The 19,484-nt window shown below is 42.1% G+C and overlaps 1 protein-coding gene across 1 annotated transcript in view; it reads right to left on the minus strand.

The window, feature by feature from the left end:
• Window positions 1-1,616: 1,616 nt before the first annotated feature.
• DNAJB13 (DnaJ heat shock protein family (Hsp40) member B13) overlaps window positions 1,617-19,484 on the minus strand; it is a 52,721-nt gene continuing 34,853 nt past the window's right edge. Inside the window, exons 4-8 of the mRNA XM_086933832.1 lie at window positions 17,160-17,317; window positions 16,447-16,560; window positions 12,570-12,683; window positions 10,495-10,571; window positions 1,617-1,986 (exon numbers count right to left, since the gene is read on the minus strand). Of these exons, the coding sequence (XP_086789958.1) occupies window positions 1,833-1,986; window positions 10,495-10,571; window positions 12,570-12,683; window positions 16,447-16,560; window positions 17,160-17,317 (617 nt within the window). The 3' untranslated portion in view covers window positions 1,617-1,832. The remainder of the gene's footprint in view (window positions 1,987-10,494; window positions 10,572-12,569; window positions 12,684-16,446; window positions 16,561-17,159; window positions 17,318-19,484) is intronic.

Here is a 19,484-nt window from a genome sequence, read left to right on the forward strand (position 1 = left end):
GAAATCCATCTAGTAGTGTTCCCAGTGGTAGCTTTCTCCCAAACCTACTACATTACCTGACGGCAGTGGTGAAGCCACTTTTAAAGAAGCCCTCTCTGGATCTGGGAGAATTGAAGAACTATCGACCGATCTCCTTACTGCCGGTTCCAGCGAAGATTATGGAGACCTACCTATACTCCCATCTCAGTACTTACCTAAAGGATCACCTATTACTTGATGTCTCACAACACGGATTTAGGAGTCACCATAGTACGGAAACAACATTAACCAATGTTTTTAACACTATCGTACTCAAGTGGATGCTGGGCATACCACTCTGCTTGTTCTACTTGACCTTACCGCTCCCTTTGATACCCTGTCTCCCGTGAGGATGGCTGAATGCCTCAGGGAGATAGGGATCGGCGTCTCGCCTTTCTCAGTGAAAGGGCACAGACTGTGAAATTTGGCCAATTCTATTCGGCCTCTGATGTGGTGTTCCTCAGGGCTCCTCCGTGAGTCCAACACTTTTTAACATCTATGTTGCCCCACTGGCTAAGGTTGTGAGATCCTTTGGGTTAGAGGTGCTGTCTTATGTAGACGACACCCAAATGATGGTTTCCATTACTTATAACATTAGGGACTCTGCCCTTAATTTCAGGAATTGTATGCAGGCAGTCTCCTCCTGGATGGTGGAAAACTTTATGAAACTAAACGGAGAAAAGACTGAGGTCCTGATTTTTGGCAGTAAATTAGAGATCTGGTCCGCTGACTGGTGGCCAGACATTCTTGGTGTACACGGAAAGAATCTAGGGGTGATTGTTGATAACTCACTTTTCCCTAATCTTCAGGTCAGCAGGACAGTATCCACTTGTTTTGGGATCATTAGGATCCTTAGACAAATTGCCCATTTTCTCTCCTTTGAAGCACGCAAGCAGGCTGTTACTGCCTTGGTAACGTCCAGATTGGACTACTGTAATGCCCTTTATTTGGGCATTAATGAAGGCCTAGTGTGACGTTTGCAGCTGGTGCAAAACGCTGCGGCTAGGCTGGTGCTGAATCTTCCAAAATTCCATTGAGTCACAGCCTCCATCAGGTCATTGCATTGGTTCCCTTTGGACCATAGGATCCTTTTTAAAACACTGTGCCTGACCCATGATGCCTATTATGGCTTAGGCCCAGAGTGAATCAAGGCAATGTTCCAGCGGTATGTTCCTAGAAGACTGCTCCGGTCCTCAGATAAAAACCTGTTAATATTACCGAGGTTTAAGAAGGCAAGGTGGGGAGGCAGAGCCTTTTCCACGGTTGCGGCCAGGCTGTGGAATTCCCTCCCCGAAGAGCTTTCTAGTCAGGTGTCTCATTCTCTCCTCCGTAAAACCTTAAAAACCTGGCTCTTTTCACAGATTTCAGTATGAGTATGCTATTTGGTCCACATCCCCCTCAGTCTGCAAAAGCGCCTTGACGCCCTTGAGCTAAGTTCGCGCTCTACAAATCCAATACTTACTTACTTAACCTGGAAAAGGAGTGCAGGAATAACCATACAAAAAGTACTCCACTGTATGTTTCTTTGCCTATACATCAGTTACTATATGAATGACAAGAATTCCTATTTTAACGTAATGCGAAATACAAACAATGAATTGAGGAAGAGATAAGCCTTTTATTGTGAGCGGACACCCATATTAGAATATGGCTTATACCATTTACAATGTATAAATATAAAATCCTGTTTTCAAAGTAAAAATGAATCGTAATATTAACAGTAGAAAGTCATGTGACATGACAGTTGCAATTATGTAGTCCAGAGGATGTTTGAATTTTAATGAGGGACTCCCATGTCCTGGGTTCAGCTGCCCTCACATCAGGAGGGCGTGTTGTATCAGCTGCTTCTTCTCTGGGGTCAGCTTCTCAGGGAACTGAATGTCAAACTTGATGATGAGGTTTCCCCTCTGGTTGGGGTCCTTGGAAAGAGGCATGCCTTCCCCTGGCACCACTTTGCTGTATGTCGGGCTGAAAGATAACAACATACATTACAATTCAAGGAGATGCTCCATATTCCTGATACAAATGGTGTTGAAGAGTCTGGTGCTGGAGAGGATGGTGTTCTAGATGTTGGAGTGTCTGCTGTTGTAGGTAACAGCATTGTAGAGTGTGGTAATTCTGCCTTATGGTGTTGGAGAGTACAGTGTTTTAGCATGTGGTGTTGGGAGTGTATGTATGGTTGATAAGGATGTTGGAAAGTTGCCATTGAAGAGAATGTTGTTGTCGAATATGATGTTGGAGTGTATAGTGTTTACAGACATTGGGGATATGTACAAGAAAATTATCAGAGCACAGTGTAATGCTAAATTTGGTAACGCTGCGCTCTGACATTTTCAAAATGCAGGGATGCGCCGTATTTACAAAAATATGGAGTACCCCTGCGTTTCCCCTAGCACTGGTGCTAAAAAAGCTGCCTAGCTCCAGTGCACGCACCCTCGCGCCATGCTGCAAGGGTGCCTGTGCTGCAGGGGTGATTGTTTATTTGCAGGAAGGGACACCTTTCTGCACATAAACTATCTTTACAGGCGATTTGCTGCTTCCTTGTGTGCTGCAGTATGCATGAAAATAGCAAAATAAGAGGCAAAATTAATTTTCTCCTCCTATCGCCATCCTAAGGCCAGGTTTTACCTGGCCTTAGTTTTTAGCACTGCCCCATCCCTGTAAATATGGGGCAGCATCAAAAAGCAATGGGTGTTGCGGTGGAACACCCACTGCAACACACATTGCCTGCCCCTTTGCTGCAGTGGACTGCTGCGGAAAGGGGCATATTTGCAAGGTGGCGTTAAGCCACGTTAATTGGCTTAATGCCACCTTGTAAATATGAGGTATGGAGCAACACCACCAGAGCAGCAGAAAAAGTGACGCTCGAGTGGCGTTAGGGGCTTGTAAATATGCCCCAAGGTGCTGCCGAACTCTCCGGCTCATTTACAAGCCTGTTGTGCCACCAGTGCGTCACTTTTTATTTAAGAAAAAGTGACACATTGGCGGCGCAAGGGACTTGTAAATAAGCCTCTCTTAGGGGCATGGGGATGAGTGCATGGTGTTTAAGAACATGGGTAAGATATTGTTTAGCTCAGAATGTAGAAAGGAGTTCCAAATTGAAGAACCTCTATTCCAAACTATGAAGGCATTGTCAGTTCCCATCTCATAAACTTCAAATCTAGTCAACAGGACACCTTTTTTTCATCATAATGAATCATGTTGAGCATCCACGGGCGAGCTGATCCCTGCTCATAATTTTGAATGGAGAGGGGGAAGCGAGTTTGACCAAAAAGCAAACTAGTTTGTACTTGTAAGCATGTTACAGAGAACTGGGGAAACAAATTAAAAAAATGAAAAGCATCAGAGCCTTTCACACTATGAATAGCAAAGATTGTTTGTGCTACTAAATTAATGATTGAAACGAACATATTTATCCTGAAGAAGTCATACAGTCTGTTCACTAAAGTTGTTTGCCGAAAAAAATCCTATTTGTTGACATTTTTATTTGCTTACGGGAAAAGGTGGATTCTGAGCTGAAATTATAAAGCAAAATAGGAGGGTGATGGGCAGCACAAGTGCAGGAAAATATTATTGTAGGTAAATTATTAAGTGGCACCTGCATACGTCATTTTCTCCAAAAGTGCATTTATTACCATTGAATTGTCGTGCCAGTGCTAGGGATATATGTTTGCGAACGTGGAGCTTAAGTGTTATGTTAATATACACCTTTTATGGTATAAATCACGAATAAAATTGACAGATGAATATGAAGTAATGAAACAGCAGCCTGAAGACGTGCCATAAATGCTACCTACAGACATACATAAGTGATTAAACATTCCTCTAGACAGTAAGGAAACAATACGGTATATAAAAAATAGAAAAACCATTTAGTCCTGGCAGGCCAACAGGGGAAAAGGAGGCAAGGCAGGAAAGCAAAGCAAGAAACAAGAAACCACCCCTTACAAGATTTCCAGCACTGACTCATGCTCCACAAAACCCAAATGCCAGCTCCTCTCTCCCAAGAGGACTTGCAACTTTGCTCAGGAGCATAAAGACCATTTTTCCAAGTCGTACAAAGCAATCAAAACCACTGCAATGGCAGGTAATAAGAACATTTTTGAGCTTTGTCCTGTTCAGACCCTCTCTGAAAGTCCAACCTGTCTCCTCTTCGAAAAAACACATCCTTCAAGTCCTGGTGGACATAATTCAACTTAGTGGAAAAGCTGATCCCAGCCCTGAAGCTCTTCAGAACGAAGTCACTTTGGTAGGACAGAAGGTGTCTTTATTGAGCAGCATCGCTGGACTCAAGTCCTGGAACTGCCAAACTCGCTGTTTTCCACTGAGGACTTCTTTTTGACAAATCGCCTCCTTTAGGATTTACTGCAGCCCTCATGCTAACAATCACGATTTCATCAGAACCCATCCCATCTTTGGATTTATTTTATGTCACAGTATGAAGATCAATTGCCTTCATCTATGACACTTTTTGCGATTTAGAATTTGAATTTCCTCGCCCTGAACATTATGTGGGAACACCCATAGATGTTACAGAGTAGACAGTGGCCTGCAGCATTAATGTTGGAGTTGTTAATTGTACATGCTTTATTCTTTATAAAAATGAAGAAATTACTCTATGGATTTCAAAAAGCTTTGTTTTGATTAAGCTCATTGTGTTGAAGAATTGAAAAAATGATCTCAAGCTGAAAACAGAAGACTGGTTAGACAACTTAACGCCACGGGCATCATTTAAAAGGGAAACCTATAGTTTGTCAGATGACAATCCAGCTTTTATTGAAATGTAGAGTAATTACCTAGAGATTTATGTTTAAGACTTTCTGCACAGACAAACACCTCTTTCTTCGATTTTAATTGTTATGTACTTCTCAATTCTCTCGAATCCCATGTCCCTTTAAAATGTTTAATTGAGATTTCTGTCTTGCCAATTTATATTGCTAATTAAAATCGTTTGTTTATTTCCATGATCTAGTTGTGCTATGCAGCATTTGCAAAGTCACTTACACAATACGATAGAGAGAGATGTCTACTTCACCCACGCACACTGTCCCTATTATAATATATTTATTTTTTAAACCTTTTTAAATTATAAAATAAAGGTAACTTAATGTTGTTAATAAATACATTCATCTAAATTACTTCTATTTATAACTTGTCATGATTTCTAATATGAAATACATAAATGTTAATGATTAACTTGATATGTTTTTAATAAAACTTTTTTTAAACTATTTAATTTAGGATATATTTATAATTAATTAAATATTTGATTAAATATTAAGTTTACTGGTTCTGTAGCATTTTTAGAGATTTTGCTATATGCTTACATTAAATATATGAAATGAATATATATTAATTTGTGACAAATACATACTTTACTAATTGCCCTATACTTTACCATAGAGTGATTGTCACATGAATGAATGAATGAATGAAAGTTGATTTGTATTGCGCGAACTTAGCCCGGCGGGCATCAAGGCGCAGTCCACACATAGACATTTATACTAATACAGAAAAAAATTAATAATAAGCCTGAGAGAAAAGCCAAGTCTTCAGAAGCTTCCGGAAAATGGCCAAAGAGGGTTGGTTGGAGAGTTCGTGGGGGAGACTGTTCCACAGTTTGGGAGCCAGAGTAGAGAAGGCTCTGCCACCCCATCTCACCTTTTTGAATCTGGGGACGACGAGCAGATTTCGTGAGGATGAACAAAGGGATCTTTTAGGAGAGTAAGGACTAACAAGAGTTTTTATACCTTCGGGGGCTGAGCCAAACACAGCCCTGTGGGTCAAACAAATGAGCTTGCAGGAAATCCTGGCATGCATGGGAAGCCAATGGAGATCCTTCCTGGCCTGAGTTGCGGATGTAAGCCTGGGCAGCTTTAGGACCATCCTAGCAGCAGAATTTTGGACCATCTGAAGCCGATGGAGGGATTTTTTATTAATGCCCCCATACAACGCATTACAGTAGTTGAGCCTGGAAAATACCAGGGCGACTGTTGCCTGCTTGCAGGCTTCAAATGACAGGTAGGGGGCGATCTTTTTCAGCATGCAGATGGTATTGCAGCAGGTGGATACTGTTCTGTTGACCTGAAGGTCAAAGGAGAGGGCTGAGTCTATGAGGACACCAAGGTTTCTGGCCAAGTTGGAAGGTTTAGGGCAATCTCCCAGAGAAGGGGGCCATCAGTCTTCGGACCAGATATCGTGGTTTCCTCCAAAGACTAGGACCTCCGTCTTCTCCCCATTAAGCTTTAAGTAGTTAAGCACCATCCATTCCGAGACTGCCTCCATAAAGGTTCGAAATTTGGAAGCAGCCTCTTTGGCCGGTGAGGTGGTGGAAATTATAATTTGGGTATCGTCTGCATAAGACAGTATTTGATACCCAAAAGATCTTATTACCTCAGCAAGTGGGGTTACATAGATGTTAAATAACAGAGGGCTCAGGGAGGAGCCCTGAGGGACCCCACATTGCACGGCCTGGGAGGGGGACAAGAAACTACCAAGCTGGACCCTTTGTTGTCTCTGAGAGAGGAAAGAAGATAGGAGACTCAAGGCAGTTCCCCCTACCCTTATCCCCTTCAGCCGGTCCACCAGGATTGAAGGGGATAGGGTATCAAATGCTGCTGTAAGATCAAGTAGCACCAATAATGCGGTCTGCCCTCTGTCCACTTCGGAGCGGATGTTGTTAACTACGACAGTGAGGGCAGACTCTGTGCTATGGGCAGCACGAAACCCATGCTGGGAAATGTCAAGAAGACCCGTCGTCTCTAAGTGGGTAGTAAGATGATAATTAAGATGGGCCTCGAGTATCTTTGCCGGGGCTGGAAGAAGAGACATTGGCCAGAAGTTTTTTAAAACTTCAGGTTTAGCGAAGGTTTCTTTAGAAGGGGCTTGACAACCGCTGATTTCCAGGGGGTTGGGAAAGACCCCTCATCTATAGCCATGTTCATAACCTGCAGGAGAAAAGGAAGAACAGTCTCTCTGCAGGACTTCATGATCTTTAAAGGACATGGATCAAGAGGCGAACATGACTTGATGGAATCAAGGAGGCGATTTAAATCGTCCTGTGTCAGATGTGGAAATTTAGAGAAATTAGGCGAGGGGCCCAATTCAGGGGTTTCATTGTGTGGAAAGGAGGAGGAAGGGGACAGAAGTACCCTAAGGAGGAGGAAGGGGACAGACGTACCCTATTGGCATCCAGTTTAATATTAAGGGATTTTAAAGAGACATAGATGTCAGAAATTTTAGTTTGGAAGAAGCTTGCAATGTCGTTGCAAAGCTCCTGGGACTCGTTCACTGATTCGATAGCTTTAGGTGTTGATAGAGTGTCAATGACTTTAAAAAGCTCTCTGGATGATTTCAGTGAGGTGGTAATCTTGCTAAAATAGTTCTTTTTTTCTACAGCTATGGCCTTTTTATATTCTCTCAGGGCTAACTTATGTGGATTTTTCCCCTGAGGGTCAGGACAGGCATACCAGGCTCTCTCCTTCTGTCTACATTTCTGCCATAATAATCTAAGATGTTCCGAGAACCAGGGTGACGAGGGACGTTTTCGAGCCGAATAATGCTTTTTAGGGGGTGCTAGCAAGTCCACAGCGTTCGAGAGAGCAGCCGACAGGCCTAGGGCAGCTTCATTAACATCAGGCAGAGAGAGGGGGTGAAAGTTAGTCAAGAAGGGGGAGAGTGTAGTATTAGATATATTATTATAGTTTCTTCTGTTCTCCCAACCTTTCCTGTTGGCATGATCGGGACCAAGGGAAGTCATATTGAGAAAAAGAGGAATTGCCCTATGGTCGGACCAGGACAGAGGGATCGGAGTTCCGATCGTCAGTCTGGTGTCATTTGAAAAGACGCCATCTAAGGTATGTCCAGCAGTGTGAGTGGGGCCTTCGACAAGTTGATTAAGCCCACAAGAGGTAAGTCCCTCGAGAAGAGCTTTGGTGTTTTTATCCTCGAGTGATTCCTAGTAAAAGTTGAAGTCACCGAGGAGAGTAAGATTAGACCTGCTAATAAAGGGTTCTAATAATGTAAATAGATTATGGCAAAAATTAATCCTTGGGCCAGGGGGCCTATAGCAAAGAATACCAACAAAGGAAGCAGAGGGATCTAACTGTATGGTACGTTGCATTGCCTCATAATTCTCTGTGGAGGGTGAGAGGGGGTCGATACGACAAGAAAAGCCATCCCTACACCTGATTCCCAGTCCTCCGCCCCTGCACCTAGTGCGGTCCAATCTAGTCAGGGCATAGCCATCAGGGATAGCCTCGACCAGATCAGGGCCAGATGAAACCGAGCCCCAGGTCTCTGTTATAAAGACCCAGGAAGGCTTTCTCTGTGTTACGAATTCATTAAATGCTGTCTTGTTTTTGATCAGCGATTTCTGCCATAGTGGCAGAAATCTCTGCCGATGTGTCAAAGATACCAGTAGTAAATTTGCACTTATAAAGTTACTACCAGTATACACGCTTTGTTTCACCCCCCTCTTTTCAGTGGTTAGAGACATATAAGTCTCGAGTAACTTTACTCAAATGGTGAATAGCTACAAGCAGTAAAGTAACTTAAAAGTGTAAAAGTAAATGTAGTCATAGTAACTCAACACATGTAAAATTCCCTCTAGGAATAAAACCCTGAGATTGAATTATAATATTATGTAAATAATACCTCTTTCTTACCTTTTATAATAGTAATAAGATATAAGATGGGCTGCATCTCTTTCAAATCTCAGAACCCTTTGCATCCAAGGCATATGGCTTGGATTTGTGTTGAGAGGGAAGATTTCATCTTTTTCAGTCCCCCGTGTGTTGAAGATACAATTTGTCATCTACTACGTCACCTCCTATTTAGGTTGACCAGAGTGCAACAAGCTTTGCTAGAATACCTCATTCTTCTTGACACCCCCAGATGGATGTTGACAAAGGTTGAGTTCTACCTTTGGCTAAGCCCTTAGGTTTGTGAAAATCAGGTATAGATGATCCGACAAGAGGGCATATTTACAAGGGGATATTTTATCGCCACCAGAACATCACCTTTAGCGATGTTCTGGTGGCAATATCCCCTTCTCTTTATTTACAAAGCCGCTTTAAGCCACTTAACATAGCTTAACGTCACCTTGTAAATAAGGCCCCTTTTCACGCATCACTTAGCTTGAAAGGGGCATGGAATGGGTGTTGCAGTGGGTGTTCCGCTGCAACACCCATTGCTTTTTGACGCTGCCCCATATTTACAAGGCTGGGGTAGCACCAAAAACTCAGACCAAGGAATACCTGGTCTCAAACTGGCGATACAAGGATAAATTATTAGTTTCTCCTCATTTCTTGCTCTTTCCATGTGTGCTGCATTTTGCAGGACCCATGGAAAGAGCAAACCGCCTTTTAAGATTGTTTATGTGCAGAGAGGTGTCCCTTCCTGCACATAAACAATCGCCCCTGCAGCGCAAGCACCCTTGCAACATGGCGCAAGAGTGCCTGCGCTGGCGCTAGACAGCTTTATTAACGACAGCGTTAGGGGAACACAGAGGTGCGACGTATTTTGGCAAATACGGTGCATCCTTGCGTCTTTAAAAATGTCGGAGCATGGCGTCACCCATTTTGGAGGAAGACCGGGCTCCAACCTTTTGTTGCAAATATCCCCAAAGTGTCTTTTTACTTGGTTTAGTACAAAATGCAGTGAGGACAACAACATCGGAGCTAAGCGATAATATTAATCTCTATGATGCTGAGATGAAACTGAATATCCTCCTTCGACCACACTGCTTGAGTCCTTTAAAGGGAGTGAGCACCTCATACTTGAACTCAGCAGAGGCCCTGGTGATTGAGCCTGTGCTTACAGGTATCTGATCCAGCCCTTCGGGCAGGTTTTCTTCAAGCTCCACCTGATCAAGACTGGCGTAATGGGTGGAAGGAGAGTGCCCGTCATTCTGTCTACTGAACCAAAGTGGTTTACATTCTATGAGCCTTTTGAGTAAAACCTACGGTACACTGGAATTTATGAGACCTCTTGAACCAAATGAGTGATACATAAGACGGCACTGGAAGTAGAGCTGAGTGCTCGACAGGGCCCACGTCCACTGCTTGAGATGGCCACCATGAACGCAGCCCTTTCCAAAGGCACAAACAACTCTACCAACCCGGAGAGTACATAAGAGGGACAACTTTGGCGACAATGAGAGACAAGCACAAATGGCTCATTGGCATACATAAGCAAGAAGAGTATAAAGTAGAACTGTGCCTACAATCTGGCAATTTTTTCACATTGCCTTCCCTACTACAAGCTGTCAGTGGGGTGGTAGTGGTCACAAACCATCTGGACTGTCTGCGAGTCCTGACTTTTCCAGTATATTGGGCTCTGACACACACTACTAAATGCAGCACTACATACACTCAATGTATACATTAATTGTTTGTTATGCTGGCATAGAACAGTTTATAGAGTAAAGGATGTGAAGTTCACTCGTTTTTGTGAGTTTTAACAATGACTACTTACTGAACAATGTCGTTGATGGGGATGTTGAGTAGCCGTTCATCTAGAGTTTCAATATCCACAGTACAGCCTATTAAAGCCTGCAACCAAAAAATGCATCAGATTGTTAAATCCAAGTATGGGTTAAACACTCTTAAAATAGCAACACCATCAACATTGATCTATCCTAAATTGTTTTCGTGTACTGGATTGGCCCATTTTTGGTTTGCCCCACACCATTCACAAATGATTTAAAGCATCAGCAACATTGTTATGCTATTGTTATGCATGACTCCCATAGGAAGCCTCAAATGTTTATACCAGATTCTAAATCCGATAACGCAACAACAGTTGACAGCAAAACACGTTACAGTTGCTACATCACAAAGGCCTAGGCCATTCTGACTGGGCTCTCTGAGCTAATTATACAACAGATGTTCGAAAGCCAATTATTTAAGAAATAGTTCATAAATAACGGGAACGAATTACAAAACATCCTACTGTCACAATAACAAATATGAAGAAATATTGAATTTTAATGATTGGATTACTCATATTCTTTATATTCATATGCGGCAACCTCATATTCATATGCGGCAACCCCTTTTATGGTCTCATTTGTGAGACATAACTTCATGTTTGGCCAGCCTGCTACATCTGTCCTGAGGAAGACCTCGTTAAATCATTCCTTTTGGGGTTGAAACATCGACTGATGTCTTAACCACTTATTGACCTTGGGACCTAGGACATTTTTGAGAAAAATCTTTGATTTGATGGAATTTGCTGTTCCTCCATATCTAAATGTTGTCCTGTTGGTTGAGACAACTTTGTGTTATGCCCACTGTAAATATTCTTGAACAAATGTTTTTGTCACTTATTTTCACTTGCACTGCACCGTTTACATGTAGCACCTCACCATTGTTTGAAATTGTCATCTGATGAATATGAGTAATCCAATCATTAAAATGTAATCATTTTTCATAATTGTTACTGTGGCAGCAGGATCTTTTGTACTTGGCTCCCCTGCTTATTCTGTATTTCTTAAATTTCCTTTGGAACATCTGTTGCATTAATGGCTTATATACCCTCGTTCCATTGGAATAAAGGATCTGTTTCCCCATTTCTTAGCAGGGCTCTCAGAGAGACTGTCAGCGGAGAGCTGCTTGTCTGATTTGACTGAAAGCAGAAATCATAGCTGCAGAAGAGGGAAGGAAAGCAAGCAAGGTGGCGGGGGGGGCGGCTCTTAAGGACTGCAGTTAAGGTATTTTGTTTTGACATTTGGGTCAGGGATGAGAGGTCATGTTAAGTATGGCTTCCATATTACCTTTTGCCCTGCATAGCAGTTGAAAACAGGGGCAGATGATTTTGGAGACCATAACCTTGGGGTTCTGAGTGACATCATAGGCAACTCTCGCTGTCTATTTGATGTCAGTCAGAACGCCTCGGTGAAAAATATCCCTGTTATTCACTGTTACCCATCTACAATTGTATATGTATACCTAAAGTAATAAGTCATAATGGAGAAATGAGATTTGTGCATTTCAAGTTTTTTTGTTTATTAAATCAGGCTACAAGAAATGTCCCCTGCTGAAGGGAGAAGAATGCTCTAATGTAGGAGAGGTGTTGGATAATGATGAAAATTAATGTTTCTAAAATACATGTGACACTAATGAGTTCTTACAATTTCATCTGAGTGTGCTTCGGACGTGGAGAAGCCAAGGATTGCCAAGCTCAATTTACCTTTCAGAAGATGCCTCGAAATCAGCCCGCTTCCGCCCATACAGAGAAGATGAAGGCCAATGAGTAAGCTCGAACAAGCAAAGTATGGGCACAATTTACACAGCTGAACAAAACAAAGTGAAGGGGGGATTCCAATATAATGAGATTAGAAAAAAAGAAGCTCCTCTTGAAAGCCAAGGGAATGAGCACAGTTAAGAAAGATAATGGGAACTTCCATATATGAAAGGGGATAAGATTTAAGAGCAGGCGATGACTTGGACCAGGAAACAGGATGTCTTCCTTGTTCAGTACTTCATGGAGAGTCACCATGTTATCAACAGCACCAGTCACTCTGTAGTGGAAGAAATGTAGGTTCCTACCTTTCCCAAGGGAATGCAGGTTGTGCACACCAGGTCGTTCCCTTGTCGTGTGAACCTTGGATGTGGCTTTTCTTTTACAATGAAGATGATGTCGGCAGGGATAATGTTTGGTCCCTGGAAAAGATGACAATGAAAGTACTCTCTGAAGGAAGGTTCTACTCAAAGTTATATTGCTAATACAACCATATCTATATCTAACATTTTACCATAAAAACTTTCAGTTCTTGTTTAGATTTTGGCTAAACTGTATGCCAGATCCTGCCCTTCTCAGCACGCTTTTCTAAAGAGGAAAGTGTGGACCTTAACACCTGGGCCGAAGTCCCACTATTTCCTCTTTACAGGAAATTCTATTCAACTTACTTGCCAAGGACCTGATTCAGAGGCTGACAGTAATGGAACTTCTGACAAAACGGCAGGAGTTTTTTCAGGTCATCTCTACCTGTGTCTTCTTATTTTGGGGATGACAACATTTCTGATATCTGGCAGCCATGACTACCACAAATGGTGAGGTAATGGTCACAAAATTGTAGACATGTCAGTCCTCAACATTTGTCATTGGTGCCACCTCCATGCAAAACTGCAGTGACAATCAAAATGGTTATGTATGAAGACACACATGGTGTCCCTAATGTGCTGTGGAAAAGGTACTAACAGATCAAGGTCACTGCAATTGGGGATTTTGGAAAACTACTCACACCTTGAGGGGTACTTTTCCAATAACCACATTTGTGGAGGACAATTCCACCATGCCACAAAGGCTTGATGGAACTGCTGCCAGAGTTTGCTTGCCCATTCCTCCAAGGAGCTTTCTGTAATGCTGGCAGAAGTATCAATGGGGGGGGGGGGGGGCTGGTGCTGTGGTAGAAAAGTTTAAATTTGTTGGATGTTCCTCCTCTACACCACTGGCTGAACAGTCCTGTCTTGAATCTTTAAACTTTGCTCTGAGAGTCAAAAAGAGAATGCTGCAGATTCAACAATTCAATTAAAAACAGCACCTTACTACAAGAATTACAGACGTATCTTGGAAATATTTTACATGTTTTCACATTGTTGTGAATCAATATCACAAAGCATACATTTTTTTAAATGGAAAATTCAGATTTGTGGAAAAAAATCATTAAAGATCATTGCAATGGCTGGGTGGTCACAAACTATACTGAATGCCGAGTTATAAAGCTTGGTATGAATTCACTGTGGATCGACCACCTTCTTGAGCAATGTGAACAATGTGAAAACAAGTGTCAGTTGCATTTCCAAAAAGAACTAGCTTAAGGAGATCACTGGGAAGAGGAGGAAGGGTATCAAGCATCTGCTACACACACTTCTCCCTCATTATGTATGGCCATAAGGACCCTCGCCTACAGTGACCTGCAGATGGCCTGAATGCACTCCTCCCTACCACGTGCTTGTAACTGCTGCCTAATGGCTTCAACTTCCATCCTTCTTCCCATGGATTTCTGTCCCTATTCTTGAATCCCATTTTGATGATCATCCTCTGCCTCCTTTGAGCAATGCCTCTCCCTTACCTTATCTTCTACCCTGCTTCTTTGCCTAGTCCCATCTCCTCGCTTCCAGTACATTTCACTAAGCAGCTATTCCTAGCCTTCTCCTAATCTCTATTCTGGTGCCCACCTTTTTCTCCATCTGACTTTCTCTAACTCTCCCTTTTGGTTAGGATTTACCTTCCACTGATTTTTCATCCCTTGCCTCGTCTCCTCTGCCTCCTTGTCATTGTTTTTTTCCTGTCTTTACATTTTTACCACATTTTCCTTCAATTCTCAATTACTATCTGTAGTGATTCAGCTCAACACTTGGTTTTCAAACCCTCTTGTAAAACCCCTCATCTTTGGTACACTCCTGGCCCCACCTCAATCCCAACCAGAGCAAATTGGTAGAGGTCTAAAACCCTCATATAATGATCATCCTCCCCTGATGACTTGGTGTAAGACGGCCACCCTAGACTCTTTCGTTTCTATTTACTTAGTTAGACATGGTTTACTCTTTCTGTTTTCCTTTACTCAGTCAGTTTCCTGTTTCTTGGAATCCAGTCCTGCAAATACCCCGTTGTGTATTTTTACTCTTGTTCTGTCCCTTTTTTGTTTCTTACATCCTTTTCCGACTATCCCTGTTTCTGTAGTTTCTGAGGATCACACACACTGTCAGTGAGATAGTTAGTCTATTTCTATCAATGTTCTGTTTTGTTCCTTCATACTGTTTTTGCTGTTCAATGTTTTATTGGTTCCTTCTCTCTAGGTTTGCCACTGCATATTTTACCCAATTCTTGTCCAGTCTTGAGATCCCAGTCAAATCCAGCCCTCAGAACTAACCAATTCGTCTTCAGTCTACTCTAGTCTTCAGTCCCATTCAGTCCTTACTCTTTCAGGCTATGCTACAATCCCTCCTCCAAAATGTCCTTGTCCCTAACAACCTCTCCAATATTACCTGACCTTAGAATGGTCTGGGACTTGTCCTACCAACCTGGCTATCTACCACTAAGATGCGTCTGTGTGACAAGATCGGTTAGTACTAATTACTGCTCTTAAGTCCTCAACAAGAATGAACCTCACTTACCAATCTTTTTCTGCACCTTTTACATTTGTTTTCATTTACCACTCACCGATCTAAACTCTTGCAGTTGTAATGTAACATTTGTATCTATGATATGACAACCACGTAGTGTAATGTGTTGTAAGAACCTGCTTCATGGTATTATGTCACTGCATGCAGCTACGTCAAGTTACCATTACTTCAAAAGTACCTCTACTGAGAATAACGCTACTGAGTATAAGTTAAATACTAACCTATGTCTAACCCTAAAACCTAACCTTAGCATATACCTAATTCAAACTCTAAACCTAAACCTACCCTACCCTACCCTACCGAAAGCCCTAACAGCTAGATCTAAGGTCTTCAAACTGGGGGGGGGGCAGGCATCCCTTGGAGAGCCTTAAATGATCCATGGGGGAGGTGCCAGGCTGTAGCAAAGACAAGCATCATGCTGATAACAGTGCTTTGATTTAACCCATTGGGCGCGGCCGAGACTCTGCGCCTGTGCAGCACTTTTATTGAGTGGGCGGGTTCATGACGGGCCCCAGCCGTCATCATCACACGAGCACCGTGATGCATGACGGCCGGGGGCCGTCATCAGCATGGAAGAATTAATGAAAACAAACGTGCAACAGTAAGCTGCTCTGAAATGGGCGTTCACTAACATTCATATCCTGGCTGGGAGTAGGTGTCAAAGGGGGTGAGACTCAAAATATTCCTCAAACCTCCCCCCCTAAATTTCTGATAGTCACACTGTGGATAAGTTTACCCTTTAGGAAGACCTGGCTGACCAGAATAGGATGTTTGGCAATCATGTATTCAATTGCATTTATAAAACGGATTACAGAACTTAACTGCAATAATTAAATATGTTTAGACATATTTAAACATTGGCAATTTTCTAGAATAATTGTGAAAAACATTTTCATTATAGAAGGCTCCGGTTATTTGTGGCACTGAAAGGCCACAAAAAGACCTGTGATGTGTGTTGTTGATTGCACTGCCCATCATTTCTCAATATTACTTTAAATGCAATTTTTAAAAAAATAAAAAATTCTGGAGTTTTATATAGCGCAAACTTGACCATAAAGTATCAATGCGCTTTACATAGCACCAGTAGCATTACATGAGGACACATTCATTTTTTTTGTTAGGCACAGGGAGATTAAGTGATTTGCCCAGAATCACAGGATGTTGAGTGTCCCTGCCCAGACTCGAACCCGGTTCCCAGCGTCGAGCTCAACCACTCTAGCCGTAAGGCCACATCCTCTCCCCAAAATGATGGATCTGTGCTAGCAGCAATACCTTTGCTGGCCTCATAAGACTTTACCTGGTCCCCTTCTTCTGGGAAAGTAATTCTGGTTCCTTGCTTCCAACCAGGATGTACATCAATGGATAAGATTTTGTCTCGGATGCCAGATGTGTGTCTGTCCTCGTTCATCACCTGAAATTTGACCACATCTGTTACACTTTGCTCACAATGCTGTACAGGTTCTCAATGTACATCTTTTGGTTTACAGAAGATAACACTTCTGATGAGTCAGTCCCAATCTGCTGCCTTTATTATAAGGACAGATAGTGTTTTTATTAATGGTTAGACATTTCCTTGACACTTGAGCTATGCACATCTCACATCATATACACCTAAAATATACCTGTTTTGTGGTCACAGTTCCATTGTGACTCTGGGAATCAAGTAGCTGGATTACTAAAGCCCACAGCATGTTTTATATCAATGAGGTCCATCTTAACCCTCCATTACCTTATTATTAAATCCATTTAGAACATTTATTAAATGATCAGAATAATAAATGGCACTTTTATCAGTGCAGTGTTAAAGTTTCACAGGGTTGTGTATAAATGGCATCCTTATCTTTCACCTCCTTGGTACTCAAGGTGTGCCTTTCCTCTAATTCAGAAGGATGGTTCACAGGTCTCTGGATGTGAATCAGTGTCCTGTGTCCCATTGCGCATTGGCATGTACAGGTGTTGCGCATTGGCATGCACAGGTGTTGTGCTGTCTTACCAACCATATATGCTTACCCTGCGAGAGATTTTGATCTTTTTCGTGCAACCATAAAACAAGTCTTCCAGGGACAGATAGAGGTCTCGTTCAATGGGTGGGTCTTGCTTCTTCACTCCTCTGCCTCGGAGTCCGCCAAATCCCTTGTTGACTTCAGAGCCATCTTTATTGTAAAACTCTTAAGAATGAAAAGATTTAGAATAATTGTAACAAAGTGACACCATCATTGAAAGTATAAGCATCATTCAAATACTATTTTCTTTAAGTGTTATGATCACATCCTTCTGATAGATAGAACAGCCTCTGCTGCCAAGAAGACCGGTTTGAAGCAAAATAGCAATTTGTTCATCTGTCTCTCAAATTAAAATGTAACCCCAGTGTGCACGATTTAGGGATCTCACTCACTAGTACCACAACACCACTTACCCTGCCCACTACATCTCTCTCAGTGGGCCCCATAAATACTTCTGTCATCTGTGAGGACTTCACAACATTATATAGGGGATCTGAACCCCAACATCTATTATTCCCATATTCTCCTCCATGTAATAGACCAATTCCACTGAACCTTGCACTCGCTAGCAGCTCTGACTTGCATGGAGCCAATGGATGAGCTACAGATGGTAGAATTTTTGAACTACAGGCAAAGCTTCAAGAGCACTGTAACGAAATATGATGGCCCTCTTTCCAATTATTCCCATTTTGAGCCACACTGGAGTTTTCCCACAAATAGGAACTCCAAGTTGGGCGCAGGTAAAACCTAGCCGAAAATCTTTCACAGAAAACAGTGTGAATTTCCAGTGTGAGCACCTTTGAAAAGGGGAAAACCTGCATGTTATTCCAAATTCCAACATCATTATTTCTTATTTTCCTCCTACAGGGAGTTGAGATATAAGAGGTTTATTAATGACCATTATGCACACACAGTGAACACTGTGAATCAGATCACTCACATAAATATGGACAAAGAGAACATGGACAGTTAAAAGCCCTGAAGAAGTTCTGATCAAACGAAACACGTTGGATATGGAAAATGATAACTCTACAGGCCACACACAAGTTTTATTACAAATTAACTATAAATAAAGGAACTGTCTCATACCAACATCGGACCATCATGTATTCTGTTTTGTCTACAATTAGAAGGACTTGATTATTACACAAATAACTTGGATTTTTCCTGTTGGATTTGCCTACTTTTCAATTTAAGTGGCCAAGAACAGTACAGAGTCTTATTGTAAAATGTGTAGTTGGGAGTCAACCTTTGGTTCCCTCCGAATAGGGGATTGGGGTGGTTGATACCTTTTAAACGTGGGCACCTGTAATGAAATATTGAGAGGTTTGGATTTTTATTGGCAACTGTGATCTTTGCGGCCATTTGTAAGTGTCTCAGGCTGCTATTTGTATGTTTTTAATTTCATTATGTGTTTGTTTCTGCTTTCCCTTGACATTGTTCCTATGTGTAATTATCACATTAACAAACTATTTTGTTCTTACATGGCCCACATCAACAATATCTTGGAAGTGGCATTAAGCATGCTAAAAACAACAGAGCACAACTTAGCATGTATTGACATTTTTATTTTTTTATGTTTGTGTAACTTCAATAGCAGATATAAATATGTGGCACACCCTTCATTTCTCATTGGCCAGGCATACAAATGTCAACCAACTACTTAAAAATGCACAGCAAATGACTCATTTTTCCACAAAACACAGATAGAAAGATGGAAAAGGTTGGGATTTAGAAGACAACAGTGTAAAAGTGAAGAAGGATGACATATAAACATGGTGTGAAATACAGCTCTCTTCCTTCGTGCGATAATAATTCTACCTTTTGGCATAAAATATGAGTGATGGCAGTAGAGGGTAACCTGTGAAGCAGCCAATGAGGTGACACGAGTAGACATGGCCGCTTAGGAGATCAGGCACTGTCCATCTGTCTGACTATCTGCGGACATGCTTCTCAGCAGGGAGTATTAGAAGCATAAGTGGCGGCAAAGTCCACCTACACCCAGTATACAGACATCACTTCCTTAGCATTTTGGCTTCAGATTAACATGTTATGTTAAGTGTATTTGTAAAGCGCACTATCGCCCGCGAAGGTATACTGACGAGAAGCAGGTGTCTGTGTGCGACTAGCACTGCCTATGGTGGGTTGGTTAATTGAAAAGCCAGGTCTTTAACTTCTTGCAGAATTCAAGAAGAGAGGAGGAGGCTCTGATGTGCAGTGGGAGGCGTGGAACGCTTTAGGAACGAAGTAAGAGAACACCTCTCCCCCTTATCTAGTTCTGTGCATGCGTGGGACGTGTGCAAGTGCGGAGTCCTTCGGAACAAGGGGCTCA

Source organism: Lissotriton vulgaris, chromosome 8, assembly GCF_964263255.1.
Source record: "Lissotriton vulgaris chromosome 8, aLisVul1.2, whole genome shotgun sequence".
In the NCBI taxonomy this organism is placed as follows: Eukaryota; Metazoa; Chordata; class Amphibia; order Caudata; family Salamandridae; genus Lissotriton; species Lissotriton vulgaris.